At 46.8% G+C, this 14464-nt stretch overlaps 1 protein-coding gene across 1 annotated transcript in view; it reads right to left on the bottom strand.

The window, feature by feature from the left end:
• LOC108050247 (dynein beta chain, ciliary) overlaps positions 1-14464 on the bottom strand; it is a 37295-nt gene that overhangs the window by 2219 nt on the left and 20612 nt on the right. Inside the window, 10 exon segments of the mRNA XM_044458862.1 lie at positions 119-1763; positions 1816-1982; positions 2048-2186; positions 9253-9617; positions 9667-9798; positions 9800-10144; positions 11703-11951; positions 12480-13068; positions 13126-13881; positions 13943-14442. Coding sequence (XP_044314797.1) covers positions 119-1763; positions 1816-1982; positions 2048-2186; positions 9253-9617; positions 9667-9798; positions 9800-10144; positions 11703-11951; positions 12480-13068; positions 13126-13881; positions 13943-14442 — 4887 coding nt within the window.

Here is a 14464-nt window from a genome sequence, read left to right as displayed (position 1 = left end):
ATAAATATTTTAAAAGAAAATATTCTGTTTTCTTTCTCGAAATTGTTAATTTTTAGGAGTCCACCTATTGATTGTATCTTGAGAATTATTTTGAGTGCGTGAAGGAAGAATAAAATACCTTAAGCGAAGACTCCAGGATGCCCTGCGGAATGACATGATATTGTGGATCTGGAGCCGGCTCGGCGCTGATGAAGAGTCGGAAACTTGATTCGCCCTGCGTCTCGCTCTGCAGCACGATCCGTTCAATGAGCTTCTCCAGCGTGGGTAGCCAGTTGACCACCAGATGGATATTTTGCAGGATCACCCATTGTTGACCAGACTCCAGAGCTTGTATAATAGCCTGCTCGGCCAGTAGCTCTTGTCCCTGGCCCAGTGAGATATTCACTAGGGTATCGGACTCCGAATGGAATCCCTGTCGCTGCCCATAACGCTCCACATCCCGAATGGGATCCACACCGGGTGAAAGGATAAAGAAGGCGGGCGTGGCAGCATTCAGTTCCTGGAAGATGGCTCCAAAGGGCGGAGTCTGGATCTCGGCATAGGAGCGACCCATCGTCTGCTCCACAAACTGTCGCATGGCATAGGTCATGCGATCGGGTCGCAATGACCGAATAATACACAATTTCTGGAGGGGAGTGCGGTGCTTCCACTCGCCGGGAAACTGTTCCCGCTCGGGAGTATCACTGGCCATAAACTTCCGCCACCGCTTCGTATAGTTCTCCATGTCCTTGTCAATCCCATAGAAATGCTCGATCAGAGTCAAGGATTTGATTCCTCCCCATGCACTGCGACTCACGAAATCCAAGGGGGACAAAGTACTGGGATCGTGGGGAAACCGGAGGAGGAAGTCCGTTTCGTCCTTGGCCACCTGATCGGCGGCAATCAGAATGCGCAAGGTCATGTGCGAGGTAAAGGTCAGCTTGTCCGCCTCGAAAAGACCCCGCAAAGTGTATCGGTAGGTCTGCAGGGTAATGGAGTCCACCAAGTGGAGCACCCTGCGTTCATAATTCTTGGATTCGGAGGCCTGCGCAATGGCCTGCCGGAAAACATGCATAAAGGACTTCAGCGAGAACTTATAGATGGGATTTATGCGGCTCAGATCGGTGAGAACAAAGTACAAAATAGCAGCCCTTTTCGCGGCCGATCGGTATATATTCCGGGTATCGTCGATCTGCAGAGTGGTGACCCTTGCCTCCCTCACCTTCGCCTCGATCTCGTCCACAGTTCGCTTGGTGTTCTCCAAATTGATCACCAGAGCATGATCATCCAGCACATTTTCACCCGCCGATGCCAGTCTGGCTAGAAGCTCATCTTCGAGTGCTTTTAACGATATCTTGAACTTGTTTTGCTGCACGGTGACCTCCGTTTTCATCTGCTCCAGATCTGGCCTTTCGATCTTGACCACCTCCGCCAGTAGCTGCTCCTCGAGTCCATCTGGCGTGACCGTAAAGTTGATTAAAGTGGTCTGCGCCTGCATTTCCGGTTTGTAGTGCGGATTTGCCATCTTGGTGTGCAGGATCAGCCGGAAGTTGTGATGGAACTCGATTTCCTTATCGCCGATGCGCAGATAGCGACCTTTTTTAATCAACGCTCGACTGAGCAGTGGCTCCAAAACGGTATCCACAGTCTCCTCGATTTGTTCGATAAGCACGGTTTCTCCCTGGGAGATACTCTTCTCTAAAGCCTCGAGAAATCCCTTTTGTCTCAGCCGCAAGACCACCAAGGAGGAACCAAATCGTATCTTGATCCACTTGATGCCCTGGCTGAAAATTCCATTTAGCGTTCAGAAGCTTAAGATTAAATGTACACACTTACAGTTGGGGGTCTATCATCAAAGGCCACCTTGTGGAATACTGCAGAATGGTGGCATTCTCAGTGGACATCCGATCCATGGGCAGACCTTCGTTGTTCCAGGCGGCTATCTGGGCATCGTCCGAGAAAAGGGCCAGAGTATCCACACCCTCGGTATGCGGAATATGAGGCTGTGGAACGGAAGGACACGGAGTCTTAGTTACAGACTTGGCCAGTGAAAGTGACCTTAACTTACATCGATTTTGCGAAAGTTGGGCAGCCACATCTTATGCTGCAACTCCTCGCGGTAGCGGCGCGTGAAGCAGCCCACGTACGACAGGAACGAGGAAATTAGCAGTATATCTCCGGGCAGGGTTCCAATCTTGGCTTGCAGGCTAGGAGGAAAAGCCAGAAATAAGAAGACGAGTTAGTGGCTGCAGGTGGAAATCCTCCCTACCTCCCACCCAACGTTTGATGCTAACAAATCGTATAAATTACAGCACCAGGAAGCTAAAGGCTGCAGCTCACCCGACATCCGCTACAGCCCACTTTTTGAGCCCGTCGTGCTGCATTTAAATTTAAATGAGGGGAAATTGAAAAAATAATGATGTCGGAGGAGGAAGTAGCAGCTTGTTGCTGCCCCTTTGCTGCTGACATTCCTGATGATGGGGGTGGGCTTAAAGGCGGCATCCCGCCTCAAGTGGTTGCATAAATTATCGGAAATTGCTGCATGCCAACTCTTATTGAAATATTTGAGCTTATTATGTCAAAGCCCTGGAACGGGGATAATGCCAAGAACGGCAACTTTTTGCGTTGCTAGCATAAACTATTTTCAATTAGTTATCTGCTGTTATGCCCCCCTCCCAGCCAGACGCACTGCAGCAAAAACGACAATGATTTATGCTCATTTATATGCGCATTCATATGTTTAAAAGAGTCTTACAAATGGCTCTTTGTAATTGAATAATCTAATAATTGCTCAAGGTTCAGAGACCTGGCAATAGAAATAAAAGGGGATTTAACCACAAAGAAATGAAAATAAACCTGGGATGACATAAAAAACATGTATTGTATATATCCACAAATCGATATTGGAATAGCCCCCTGGCAAGGAATTCAAACAGGCGCTCCTGCCTGCCTGTTTTCTGGCATAATTGTTTTTGCAGAAATATTGTGTTGAATTTTGGTGAAATACCTGTCAGGTGACATAAGAGCATTCTCATTTAAAACAGATAGTATTTTTCGAAGGCAGCCCGACCATGCCAACAGCTCCAACAATAACAACAATAAGTTGGCAAACAAATGCGAGTATCCTGCAGGATCCTTATGTGTGCGTGTGTGTGTAATGTCATTGTCAAATATGCAGAAATTTATATGCAAGTCAGAGCAGCTTACACACACCTGTCCGAATAGCCGGCCCAGAACCACCCACAAAGGTACAAACAATTTGCTGTTGTGGGTCAAATTATATTTTCATAAATATTTGAACAATTCTCGCTTGCAAAGTCGAACATGGAGCGGCCCAGAACGGAGGCTGTTGCTCCTTTCCCAGTGCATTCAAACGTCCAAGGACCGCCTAGATTCACACCCCTGAACAAAGCATAAATTCACAGACCAGCAATGTTGGGAAATTTTTCATTTTTCGTAATTCAATACGTATTTTATATGCATTTATATTCCGGCTTCGGCTCCCCGGCAATTTAACTGCTGACGCTGCCCATTTGTGGCGATTTCTACAGGTTCGTGGTTGTGTGTGGATTCTGCAGTTGTTTAGGTGCGAAAAATTCAGTAGTTTTCGTACTTTTCCGACCCAGAACCAACCCCTCAATCCCCCCAATCCCCCACATCATCATCGACGCCCTTTTCGGATTTTCTTTTGGCTTGCACGCGCACTCAATTGAATTTCAATGAATGCAACCATTCAATGGGCAGCCAAAGGTGTCGGAGTGCTCTGCGTGTGTTGCACTACATACATGTACTCGGACCCGAAATGCTATTGACATCTATATGAATTTGATTAAGTTTTTTGCCACTGCTTATTGCATGTGGCCTGATGGTTTATATAATTGATGGGTGGGCACCCCATTGCTTTCGGCCTCGTTCCAATGGAAATTCATGACCTCAAAAGGTTGCATTTTCATTAGGTCTCTTATTCAAATGACATTTAAATAAAAACTTTGGGCACAAGTTGGGTGATTATTGCTAAATTTACTCTTTGAATGGTAAAGATAACTAAATTTGTAAAATTATGATGTCACCTGTAAAGAGCTTTTATTTATGAAGTTTTGATTTTAATTTGGATTTAACTTTAAAAGTTTTTCCGCTCAATTACGTTTTATTTGATATTTAATCCGTTTTGTATTCAAATAAAGTGTTGTCATAGGGCGAGAAAGAACACAGGGTTATAAAATGTCTAAAAACTGCAATCCCATAATTTTTCCTACACATATCTGATATCAAATAGGCATAATTTTTAATGATTGTGTTCCAATTATCTAAAATTTAGCGTATTGTTAAAATTTGTAAATTAACAATCAATATAAAACGCTCCTAATTTACTATTAAAATAAAAGGAATACAAAATAAACATGAATTTTTTAAGTAATGAATAATTACTCAACATTTATAATGAAAGGCAAAAATAAAAAGTTGTTTGTATAATTTAATATGCCACCAATAGCGAATTTAAAATGCTTTACTTTGCCAAATTAATGGCAAATAAATTTAAAAAAAAATATATTGTTTTTTGGTAAAATATAAAATGAAATTGGTCGCATTCTAGGGTTTTTAATTTCAAATAAAACGGTTTTTATTTTTTCCTACAAGGCAAATGTTCAGTCAACTTAAAATGCAAATAAAACTCTTTTCACAGTTACCCACAAAGTTCATAAAAATAAGGCAGATTGAAAACAAAATAAATAAATATCCCAGTAGTCTTTAATAAATAAATGTATGTAATAACGAATATTTGCAGTCTTTGGCCGTAAATTTGTAAATTAATAGTTTTCGATAAAAATACAACATTTTTAGAACAGGTTAAACAAATACGCTCAAGCTTACTAAAAATCACCCAGTTTAAGCACAACACTCACGGGGGGCCGAGGCGCTAAGCCCCGTTCGCCCACCAACACCACGCGCACGGCCAAAACCACGGGCCCAATCCGCCCCGGTGGTTCAGCACCAACCGCCAAAAAGAGTGGCCAAATTAATCCCCAGCGCGGCAAGCCAAGCCCCAAACTCCTGAAGTGTACAGAGCCCCATAGTTTCCAACACCAAGGACACGGGGCGCTGGCACCCAGGGCGCACACAGGGACTTACCATCGCTTACCAAGTCCAGTCGCCCGGGCGCCAGAGTCACAAAGCCCAAACTCTGCAGGACAGCGCACGCGAGGCAGCCGTTTCAGCCGGTGGACAACACAAAACAGGCCGAGGCCCCGGCCCGCGGCCGCCCACAGCCGGCCCAGACCCGACGACAGCGCTAAAAACTTGCTCAGAGCCCAGGGCCACACCGCAAAGCCGCGGGCAGGGGCGCAACCATCCCTCAGGCTCAACAAACACCGCGCCAGGGTCCAAAACAAACCCACCGGCCACACCAAGCCACAGGAACCTCCCCCAGCCCGGGCCCCCCGCGCTACCGTTGGGACACCCATCCAAACTTCGAGTCCAAGGTAGCCGTAAAACACCAGGTGCAACACCGGTAAAAGCAACGTCGTGCGGCAGGCTCACCGGGGTTCGGGTCGGTCTTAACCCTGTCAGACAGGGCAGCAGGCAGGCCATAAGGGATCAAAACCACAACTGCACGCCGGAACGAACAAACGTGCCGAGTGCGAACCTCAGCCGACCACACCACCAGGGATTCAATCACTTGGGGGGCCCGTTTGATACGCCACAACAGTGAACAGCACGCCCAGATCCCAAAACTCAAAGATCTGTTCCGGGCGAGCGCCTCAGACAGTACAAGCCGTTAACGAGCACACCCCCGCCATATCCTCACCTCGCTTAGGCCCACGTGGAGCGGGGCGAGGTCCGGCATCCCAGGGCAGCATCCAGCAGCCGGTTACAGCCAAAAAGGCAGGCATGTCAATGCAGAAGGTCCGGGCCATGTAACCCGCCAGCCCTAGGTAGGCTAGCATAGCACCCGGGAGGGTGCGGCGCGGTTTCACGGTGTGGCAGCAACGGCCAGTGGGTGCCGGGTCTGGATTTTACTTCAGCCTGTTTAAGCGCCGTGATTATAAAAACAAGCGCTGTCGGTGTACAGGGTGTAAAAAGGGTCACCCAACGAGCCCATTGCAAGACATCCAACGTACCCCCACAGGCCGATTCCCCACCAGCATGTTGCATAAGTCACCGCCACAAAAATTGCTCCAGTCCGGCCACAAGGACTCAAATCGAGATCCATCCGCGGGGAGAAAAGCCAAGTACATCCGCGCAGTCGAATATGCCGCATCGCCGCACAAGGCGGCGGGCAGGTAGGCTAGGAACCTTAAAGACGCAGAGCCACCTTCGTCCACAGGAAAGCAGGTATAAAGATACCCAAAGAGCCACCATCGCCAGGAGTTCGGCAAGCACACACAGACCGAAATCAGCCTCAGAACCACACCACAGCGTCCACAATCCGATATTAATCGATGAATCATTCCAACGCCAGACGAACCAGCCCAAAGCCGGCCAGCACCGCACACTTAAAAAAGCCATGCTATAATGTCGCGGATGGCACAACGCGAATAAGGAGCCAGGGCAGGAGAGCCCACCCAGGGGCCAGCCGCCAACCGGGCGAGCTAACACACGATACGTCTAAGCCGAGCGAGAACCACGCGATACGCGTCCGGATCATTGTACCGGGAGTCAGGCCCGGCTTGTTTTTATTTTTCTAATCGACCGGGCATCTTCGTCGAACGGGTACCGCCACAGTTACGCACAAGCAAGCTACACGAGTGAACCAAACAGAGAACCACACATTACCACAAACAGGGTCCGAACACAGTAGTTTAGAAGTCCAAAATGGCACTACAGAAGTAATCTTTCTACGGGGCACGCCGACAGTGACTCGTTCCCCGAGTTGCGTAATTTAGGGACTCCGACGTTGCACCCGCTTAAGGTACATAAAACATATTCTGCCTAGTTTATAATACTGTAGCTCATACATCTTCGTCACCTGGATGTTCTCCAATCAGTCTTTGGGGCAGTATATGTTAGTACCCAAAGCCGAATCAAAACCCGTGTTATAGATTCGAACGTTGAGGAGTCCTTCAGAACACCGAGGCCTGTCTTCTTAACGAGGGCCAAAATTACACAAGAGTTGTCAGTGTTTTACAGCTAGCCGAAAAGCCGAGTTGGCATATATTCTGGATACACCAAATTGAAGTGCGGATGTGTAGTTTTGGAGCCAAGCAAGGTCAAGAATGTCCAAAAGACCGGATCGCTACGTCGGACACAAAGCAGGGATCTAGATTTGAGGCGTCATCCCATGGGGCATCAGACCATCAGCATCCAACATGTCTGCCCAACTTCCGCTCGCGCCAAATCGCAAAGCGATGTTCCAATGTGGCGCGGGGAGGCCGCCCTGGGAGTCGCGTGGCCGCCGTTTAGTTTCGAACGGAGGAGACAGGACGAAAGGGGTAGCACCCTTGCGTTCCTATAATACCTGTCCAAAATGCATTTGTTAAATATGTCAGACATAGTGGGAAAGCAGGGCCACGATGCAGACCCAGTGAGTGGACAGACCAAGCTGCCGACGTGGAGAGGTGCAGGTACACTAGTGGCGTGCGCGATGCCACCACGAGGAGGTCGTCTGTGTGGCAACCGCGAGTAAAGCAGTACACGCGCTAGCGCGAGCGGCGCGTATTTCTTCAGGGCGCATCACACTTCCCATCTCCCAAACTACACATCCATTACGGGGCGCAATAGCAGGTAAACCCATAACGACGAGAAGCAGAACAGGCGAGACAACCCCGCCCCAGACCGCGCAGGGCGAGGGCAAACACAAAACAGCTTAAAACTTGCTTATTGTTATAAGAATCGCGATAAAATACCGTCACCGCTCAGCAGTGACTGCAGATAAACTTCGTGTCAAGAAAAGCCCACGACCAAAAGATGTTTAAAAAACACAAAATATAATTTAGGAGCTACACGTGGATTTCTACCAAGCTGATTGCCATTCACAACGAAACTCACTACTAAAAATCACATTTCGGTTATATGAGCATACTCTTCATTTGTCATTCATAAAAACATGTTGCATACCTCGGGGCGTTGAAATATATCATGCAAATTTTCTAGTCTTTACCGGTTGCATCAATCCAAACCATACGTAATCAAATGGGAGATGCATTGCCCCCGGATCCATCAGCCACGTCCTTGGAAATCCTAATAGGCTCTGCCTCCTTCATACGCTGCTTGTCTGCTTTCTTCGAGATTCGTCCTTTTCACCCCGCCACCACCCATTGTGCCAACTTTCACACTTGTCAACTGCAATTGTTGGCTTGTTAGGCAGGTGCCCTACACCTTGGCTCGACATTTTCGTGGCTCACGTCACCAGGCTTCAGAGCAGCAACAGATGGGATTAGCTCCATGGAAACCGAGCCACCCACTCACAAAGGCTATGACAAGTTTGCATACCGTATTGGAGTACGTGCCTCCGGTTTGAAGCTGCTTAAATGCATTTCGGTTAACTGGCAATGATTTTTGCAAATTGCCGCCACTCCTGGCGGTTCATTGCCTTCCGACGAGGGCGCAATCGAGTGTATGAGCCGGGTTCGGGGACCTCGCAGTGCTCCGAATGGGAGCAAGTAAATAAAATTTACGGCCTTTTGTTGCCGCGGTGGCCCGCAAGTAAGCGGAATTCCCATGCACTTGAGAGAAATAAGTTCGGATTTTATGAAGTTTTTCCATTTTTATGGCTTTAACTTACCAAGCAATAATAATATTTTTAAAATAATATAATTGAATAAGTGAATTTTTTTTTAGAAAGAAGTGACAGGTGTTTATTGCTGGTGACAACTTAATTGTATCCTCCGAATACGAAAAGAATGGTATTGAAGTAACAGACTGGTTTCTAAGAACTCAAACACTCTGGTAGGAACTATAATTTTGACTAGATACATTTTAAAATAATTTAATATAACCATTTTAAGAAAAATTTGCCAGTAGGTTTCACCTAAGGGATTAACCTAATAAAATTATTTTAAGATTAATATTTTTATAATATTTGACTATCTATTTCAAACAAAATTGCAAAGGCACCTTGAATTATTGGCTAGTGATTTTTAGGTCCGCTTTAGTTTCAATATTTTTTCTGAGTGCAGTGCCCCGCATTCACCACTTCAGTGGAGGGCAGGACAGGTGCCAGGCGAAGCAATTACAGCAATGGCGGACGCACACAGAATGTAAATTAAATTTAATAATTGATTACGCATAAATGCAGTGGTTCACCACCCGCAATCACACCGCCGAAGGACTCACCTCTGGACGGACTCCTTCCAGCGGACATTCTCGTTGGCCAGCCCATTGACCAGCCGATGGGCCAGGTCGATGGTGAAGGAGGTCTTGTCCGCCTCCCGCTGGCACCTCTGCTTCTCGGCCACCGCGTTCTCGAACTCCGCCTGAATCTCGGCCAGCTTGGCCTCCAGATTGTTGATCTTCGCCTTGAGGTACTGCAGCCGTTCCCTGGCTTCCAGCAACTCCTGGTGCGAGTCCTGCAGCGCCTGCTGTTTGGGTCCCACGATCAGGAAGACCTGGTGGTAGCGATGCAGGTTGATCACCCAGGCACAGAGTCCGGCGGCGGCCACTGACTTTTGCACCACCTTGTCGGGATTGAACTCGGGGTCCTGCAATCGGAATAAGTATCTTTTTATACAAAATAATCGAATACATCACCTTCAGGTACTCCTGCAGCGTCTCAATGATGTTGGGGTGTATGTTATCCTTGTTGTAGTTGAGCAGATCGTTGAGGAACTGGTCCACTCGCACCATCATCAACTTGGAGGCCTTCCAGCTGCGATCCCTTGGGAATCTTCCCGTTACTGGCCAGCAAAACCATGACGGCGGCACAGACATTGACCACCGCCTTGGGCGGCGAACCAAAGGACTTCAGTTCAGTCAGGTTGTTCTTGTTCAGAGTGTTCAGGGCCGCTTGGGCGGCCACCAGAGCGGGTTCCGCCTGCCGCAGATCCTCTTCGCACACCTTGGTCTTCAGTGAGACATCCTCCTCGATGATCCGCACCCGTTTCTCCTCCTCGGAGGCCGTGTACCGCTCCCGCTTCACCTTCTCGCTCTCCGCACTCACAATCACAATCAGTTTGTCGGCCGCCGCGTTTTTGGCCGCCAGCTGAACTTCTTGGATGGCCAGTTGGTGCTGAAAAACCGTCCAATTGCGACGTTTGAAACTCAAAGCCAAAATCAAAGTGATCTGAAAACTTTTGCGGCTGACAAATAAATAATGAAAATAATTAAGGCTCCGACACGATAGCTCAATATTTACGCAGAGCAACTTTCGTGCACAATTTGCGGGCACATCAATACAAATACAAGTGAGTTCATGTGGGGGAAAGCGGTAGAGATGGGGAAGACTATCCATTATTATCCGAAAGTTGATACCTATATATATATTTTATTTATTTTTCTTACTTTTTTTTGGAACAGCCAATAAACTACTTGAACTAAGCACAACCAAATAAAAAAGTGATAGAAATATATAATTATAGAATAATTATTAAATAATTATTTAAGCCATGCCGTCATCTGAGATAATTTAAATTTAACGAAAAAGCTTTGACACAACGATAATGGAATGCCCTATGACTATAAATGGACAAAACATGAACATCTATCAATGCAAGTTGTTTTAATTCTTTCTAATCAGAATTTCTTAAGTCAAGCCTTTTATATTAAGCCCCATCAATAAACATCAGGGATAAACATTAGGTAAAGGAAAACTGAACACACCTTTTGTTCGATAGCAACGAATTCAATTAATTTTAATTCAATTAGTTTAAATAACATTTGGCCCTCTTTCCCCCATTTCGTCCCTTTCACAGTTGAACGGTCGTTGTTTAGCGCCGCGGAGTATGCTGCGAAACAAACGCGATGCCTTTGGGCCTCCACTGCGTATACGCGACGTAACCGGAAACTGCGTTAAAAACTCAAAGAATAGCAACGGCCATCCGCTTCTCCGGCTTCCACCATTGATGTTGCCCGGCTCCGGGGAAAGTGGACAGCAGATTTGCTGCAACAGCAATTCAATTAAGCGCACTAATTGAATGGTCGAGGCGACAGATCGAATGGCAGTGTCCCATTGAAAGTTGATGCTCAATGATGATCAATTTTGAGAGCATGCAGCGTTCTTGTTTAATTAATATTTGATAGCAGACAGACAACATTTTTAACTCTACCGAAATTTCACCTTTTTTTTTGGAGCCCTACAGTACAATCTATTTTTACATGAAAAGGTTAAAATTATTTAAAAATTGTAATTGTCTAGGAATTTAAAAGAGAAGGAACCAATCAAAAGGGAAATTATAAGCTCGTTACGCTAGTACTTAGAGTCTTTTAAATAGCTTTGATTGTATAAAGAAATTAATCAGCTTTGGGTTAACTAATATTTTTCCAATAGGCAGCCGTATTTTATACTATTATTTATATTATAAATATATTTCTTAGATGGACAATAAAAAAGTTTTGTTGGTCTTACTCATTGGTAATGTTTTTTAATTAATTTGATAAATTTTCCTTTTTCGTGTTTGCAGTAGTATTTAAATAAATTTACAAATAGAATAATCCATTGACCAGACTATTTTCCCAGTGTGCTGACACCCGCGAACCGGATTCACCACATGCACATTTCATTCCCATATGCCATATGGTCACCGTGTGGCATTCGGCAGTCGTCCTCTTCCACTCCATCATTTACTCACCTTCAGCGTGTCCACCTGACGGGCGCACTCCGCCAGCTTGGCCATTCCGCTCTGCAGACGCGCGATGCGCTCAGCAAACTCGCCGTTTTTGTCCACCAACAGTTTGCGGTAGAGGAAAATGTATTCCAGAAAAGTTTTCGGGGTCGTGTAGTTGTAGCGTTTTTCATTCTGCAGATAAATTCTCGATATCTGATTCACGGTACCATGGACGTAAGCCATAAAGCAGCCGATGGGCGGCACCAGTTCGGGCTGCATGGAAATATTCGGTGGGCGAAAGAGGATATGGGGGTCAGGTCAGTCAGCTGTCGTTCTTGTGCCGGGGACTTAAAGTGTCCGGCATGACGGTTCGTAGTTGTAAATTGTGCCCGACAGACGCATAAATTAAGGGGACGGAGACCCAGTACACTCAAAAAGGGTCACCAGAGGTTTAATTTTGAAAAACTCATTGAGAGATTAACTCGATTCTTAAATGTAGCTAGATTTTAGTCGGATTTATGCAAACTATTTAAAATGTACGGTTCAGTTTTTTTACTTTAAGAAAAACTGTAATGTTTAAACAAATTCTTAAGTAGTTTAAAACGATTTTTTCAATACAAAAGCCAATTTCAAATCTGCTATGCAAATCTTAAATATACTGATTTTTGAGATAACCATAGAAGGTTTTTCAAAATGTACGTGGTTATCAGCAATAATTTTAGATAAGTAATCCCAAAAAAATATTTTTGGAATTAAAAGAGATTAATCTTTTGTCCCCCTATGCTATTCAAGTGTATTTACCTCCAGAATGCCGGAGATTTCGTTGAGGAACTTCTGGGAAACGGACTCCAGGGCCGTTTTGGGCCACTCGTGGAACCAGTCGATGGCCGTCCGGCTGATGATGGCTGGGAATTTCCGAGCCCGAACCCGTAGTGTTTGACCCACCGGCGAGAAGCAGAGCACCACTTTGAGCAGCCTCCTCACCTTATCCACGAAGTATCGCCAGCAGTTCTCCTTGGTGTCCAGCGTTCCGTTTTGCTTTACCTCGTTGCGGATCCCATTGGTAATTGTGTCCAGCTGATCGTCGTTGAAGAGCTCAGGAATCTCGCCAGAGGCCAGCAGATCATTGATAAGCATCAATATGGATTCATCTGGTATCTGTGCATCCGAGATGAGAAACACGGAGGCCAGATTTTTGAGGCCCACCTTCATGTAAAGGCTGCCGATTTCCTCTCGCATATCTAGCAAACCAAATCCTCTCTTGATTTGGATCTGCGAAACACTGAGCGAGGAGATAAAGGCCGCCAGACGGGCCAAGGTTTGCTTGCCGGATCCTCCAACTCCGATAAGGAGGGCATTACCCCGAGGGCTCTCCAGAATGCGATTGATACTGGGAAATTCAAAATAAATATAATGCATTATGAAATACCATTCCGATTCAATTTACCGGCACACGTGTATCATGGCATCCTCGAAAAGGACTAGATTCATATAGCCCACCACCTCGTTGTAACTAGCTTGGGCCTCTATTAAAAGCTGGTAAAGTGAATCCCAGCTTTTAAGGGGCATATACTTCTGGTCCACCAGTGACTGGGCAAAGTGGCTATATATCAGTGGCTCTGCAAAGACGAAGTCCTCATCGAAGTCCTCAAAGTCCTTCTTAAATATATCCCTAATGGATGACTTAAACGATTTGATGTCATAGGGATCCACCAAGCGATCGTGGTAGACCCGAAAGGCCTCGTGCACGTAGAGCCTAATAAGTTCAGAGGGCCTGCCGCAGATGGTTCCTCCATAGCCCGATGCACCTCCTCCGCCCGCCGAGGCCGGAGCACCCACGCTGTTCATCAGACCCTGATAGATGCTCGTGAGATCCCGCAGGTTGAAAAGGTAGTGGAACTTCAGAGCGGTGGGCAGGAAGGCATATTCCACACGTCGGTGCAGGGCGATACCCACCCGCACTAGCAGGCTTCCAATGGAGCGAATCTCCTTGCTGAAGCCTTGACCGGGACTCTCCAAATGACTGGTCAGGATGCTGCCGTAGATGTGGAGCAGAGTGTCCTCGCTTGGAGATGCCACCGAGAACACGCAGAAATGTCGCTGAAGTCTTGGATCGATGGTGAAGGAGCCGGCAGTAGGATTCATGCAGGCGGCGAACTGGCAGTGTCGAATGTCCTTGAGCTGCAGCCGCTGGCGGTCGTACCTAGTCAGGAGATGACTCTGAAGCACCAGTCAATGCAGTTGACACTCCACACACTACTCACCATTGCCTGTAGTCCATGAACTGTCGCATAATCGTGTGTGGCTGAACCGTGCCATAGGCATCCACCTCCGGCATATTCAAATCGTTGACAAAGTAGATGAGCCGGCGCTTTGGTCCACTGGGTGCATAGCATCGCCCCGACTTCTTCTCCAGGGGACCATCGAGCATCTTCTGAAATATCTCCGAACTGGTGTAGAAGTTGAAGTGCGTGGCCTGCACGGTGGTTAAAAGTGGAGTGGCCGAGGAGGAAGCCTTGCGCCGCACCACTCCTGCTCCTCCGGGATTCACGGACTGCGGCTGATGGCTGTCACCTGCAGGCACCGTCGACACGGCCACCTCGAGCAGTTCCTGGTCGCTGGCGTACTGACTAAACAGCTCCCGGAAGATGGCACCCTTACCACAGCCAGAACCGCCCACCAACATGCAGGCCAGGTTGCGGTCGATGAGCAGTTTGAGGAAGTAGACCAGTCGAGTGGTCTCCGCGGTGGAAATTAGCACAGTCTAAGGTTGAAAATTGTACAAT

The sequence above is a fragment of the Drosophila rhopaloa genome, unplaced genomic scaffold (assembly GCF_018152115.1).
Source record: "Drosophila rhopaloa isolate 14029-0021.01 unplaced genomic scaffold, ASM1815211v1 contig_178, whole genome shotgun sequence".
Taxonomy (NCBI): domain Eukaryota; kingdom Metazoa; phylum Arthropoda; class Insecta; order Diptera; family Drosophilidae; genus Drosophila; species Drosophila rhopaloa.
The sequence above is the reverse complement of the archived record's forward strand: the minus strand, read 5'-3'. Positions and strand labels throughout refer to the sequence as shown.